This window comes from Apteryx rowi, unplaced genomic scaffold, assembly GCF_003343035.1.
Source record: "Apteryx rowi isolate R43461 unplaced genomic scaffold, aptRow1 scaffold_85, whole genome shotgun sequence".
NCBI lineage: Eukaryota > Metazoa > Chordata > Aves > Apterygiformes > Apterygidae > Apteryx > Apteryx rowi.
In genome coordinates this window covers 1,915,340-1,917,309 of record NW_020451149.1, presented here as the reverse complement: position 1 = coordinate 1,917,309, position 1,970 = coordinate 1,915,340, and the positions used below count along the sequence as shown (strand labels likewise).

The 1,970-nt window shown below is 68.9% G+C and overlaps 1 protein-coding gene across 1 annotated transcript in view; it reads left to right on the top strand.

Annotated features, from left to right (window-relative positions):
• The window catches only part of SOWAHB (sosondowah ankyrin repeat domain family member B), a 2,741-nt gene extending 1,026 nt beyond the window's left edge, over positions 1–1,715 (top strand). The window contains exons 2-3 of the mRNA XM_026090114.1: positions 97–799; positions 915–1,715. Coding sequence (XP_025945899.1) covers positions 97–799; positions 915–1,715 — 1,504 coding nt within the window. The remainder of the gene's footprint in view (positions 1–96; positions 800–914) is intronic.
• The last annotated feature ends 255 nt before the right edge of the window (positions 1,716–1,970 follow it).

Genomic DNA, 1,970 nt, shown 5'->3' with positions numbered 1-1,970 from the left:
CGGGACACCAGGAGCCACCACCATCCCAGGCCCTGCTGCTGCTAGGACCAGGACCTAGGGAACCACCTCCATCCCGGTCCCTGCTACCACCATCAGGACACCAGGAGCCACCTCCATCCCGGTCACTGCCACCACTGTCGGGACACCAGGAGCCACCTCCATCCCAGTGCCTACCACGACCACTGGGACCCAGGGAGCCACCTCCRTCCTGGTCCCTGCCACCACTGTCAGGACACCAGGAGCCACCTTCGTCCCAGTGCCTGCCACCACCATCGGGATGCCAGGAGCCACCTCCATCCCGGTGCCTATCACGACCACTGGGACCCAGGGAGCCACCTCCATCTCAGTCCTTGCCCCCACCACCATCAGGACACCAGGAGCCACCTCCATCCCAGTCCCTGACACCACCATCAGGATCCCAGGAGCCACCTCCTTCTCAGTCCTTGCCCCCACCATCGGTATCCCAGGAGCCACCTCCATCCCGGTCCCTGCCRCCACCATCGGGAACCAGGGCACTTCTCCCCACTGGGCTGCCCCAGTCCCTGCCACTGTCCCTTGCTGGGCCATCCCCATACTGGGCCCGGCCACCACCAGGCCCCAGGGGGCCACCTCCATCCCAGTSCCTGCYGCCACCAGCGGGACCCAAGGAGCCACCTCCATCCCGGTCCCTGCCGCCACCATCGGGAACCAGGGCACTTCTCCCCACTGGGCTGCCCCGGTCCCTGCCACTGTCCCTTGCTGGGCCATCCCCATACTGGGCCCGGCCACCGCCAGGCCCCAGGGGGCCACCTCCATCCCAGTGCCTGCTGCCACCAGCGGGACCTGGGGTGCTGCCCTGCAGTCGGCCACCCTGTTCCCAATCCCTGCCACCGCCGGGGGGGCCTGGAGTGCTGTCCCCCGCTGGGCTGCTGCAGTCCCAGTCCCCACCCCTGTCCCGGTCCCTGCTGCCAGCACCAGTGCCTGGGGAGCGGGGGTCCCCAGAGCACAGCCCCCCAGTGCCGGTGCCTGTCTTCAGGAGCATCCGGTGCCAGCTGGCCTTGCTGGAGGTGCAGGGCATCCCCTCACCACTGCCGGAGGAGGCCAGGGGGCTGTCCTGCACCGTCCCTCCCGAGAGCCCCCCCAGGAGCCTCCCAGGCCGGGGACCGTCGGTGCCGCTGGGGCGGCGAGAGCACGCCTGGCTGGTGGCAGTGTCAGCGGGGCGCTGGGCACAGGTGCGGGGGCTCTTTTTGGAGGAGCCGCAGCTGGCCCTGTGGCGGGACTTTGTGTCGGGCTTCACGGCCCTGCACTGGCTGGCCAAGCACGGCGACGGGCAGGGCCTGCGGGAGCTGGCGGCGGCGGCGYGGGAGGCCGGGCTGGCCCTGGACGTGGACGCCCGCTCGGGCTGTGGGTACACGCCGCTCCACCTGGCCGCCATGCATGGCCACCAGCCTGCCGTCAAGGTGCTGGTGCTGCAGCTGGGGTGCCGGGTGCGGATACGGGACAGCAGCGGGCGCCGGCCCTGGGAGTACCTGGGCAGCTCCACCTCGGGGGAGATCTGGCAGCTCCTGGAGGCGCCTCGGGGCAAGGTCATCTTCCCCACGCAGCCCCTGGCCCGCAGCGTGTCCTCCGTCAGCAAGGCCTCACTGCCTGCTGGCAGGACCCCGCTGCCCGCCTGCCTCAAGTCGCAGCGTGGCCCCAGGTCAGCACCCCACCGTCCCGGCAGCGACAGCGACTGAAACACGGCTGCCCGGCATCCCCCTGCTGCTGGAGACGGGGCCCTAGGAGCCATGCTGTGAGGGGAAGCCAGGCGGGTGCAAAGAGCTGTGAAACTAGGACTGAACCTACTGAAGATACTTTTAAATTAATCCAATGAAATGCTGTCTGAGTCTTTCTGCCCTCGCTCCCATTTGTTGCTTTTCTCCCCAGGAGAGGTTTGCTTGGCGAGTGCCCGGGTCAGGGGGCTGCTCACCCACAGAGGAGGGTAGATACTG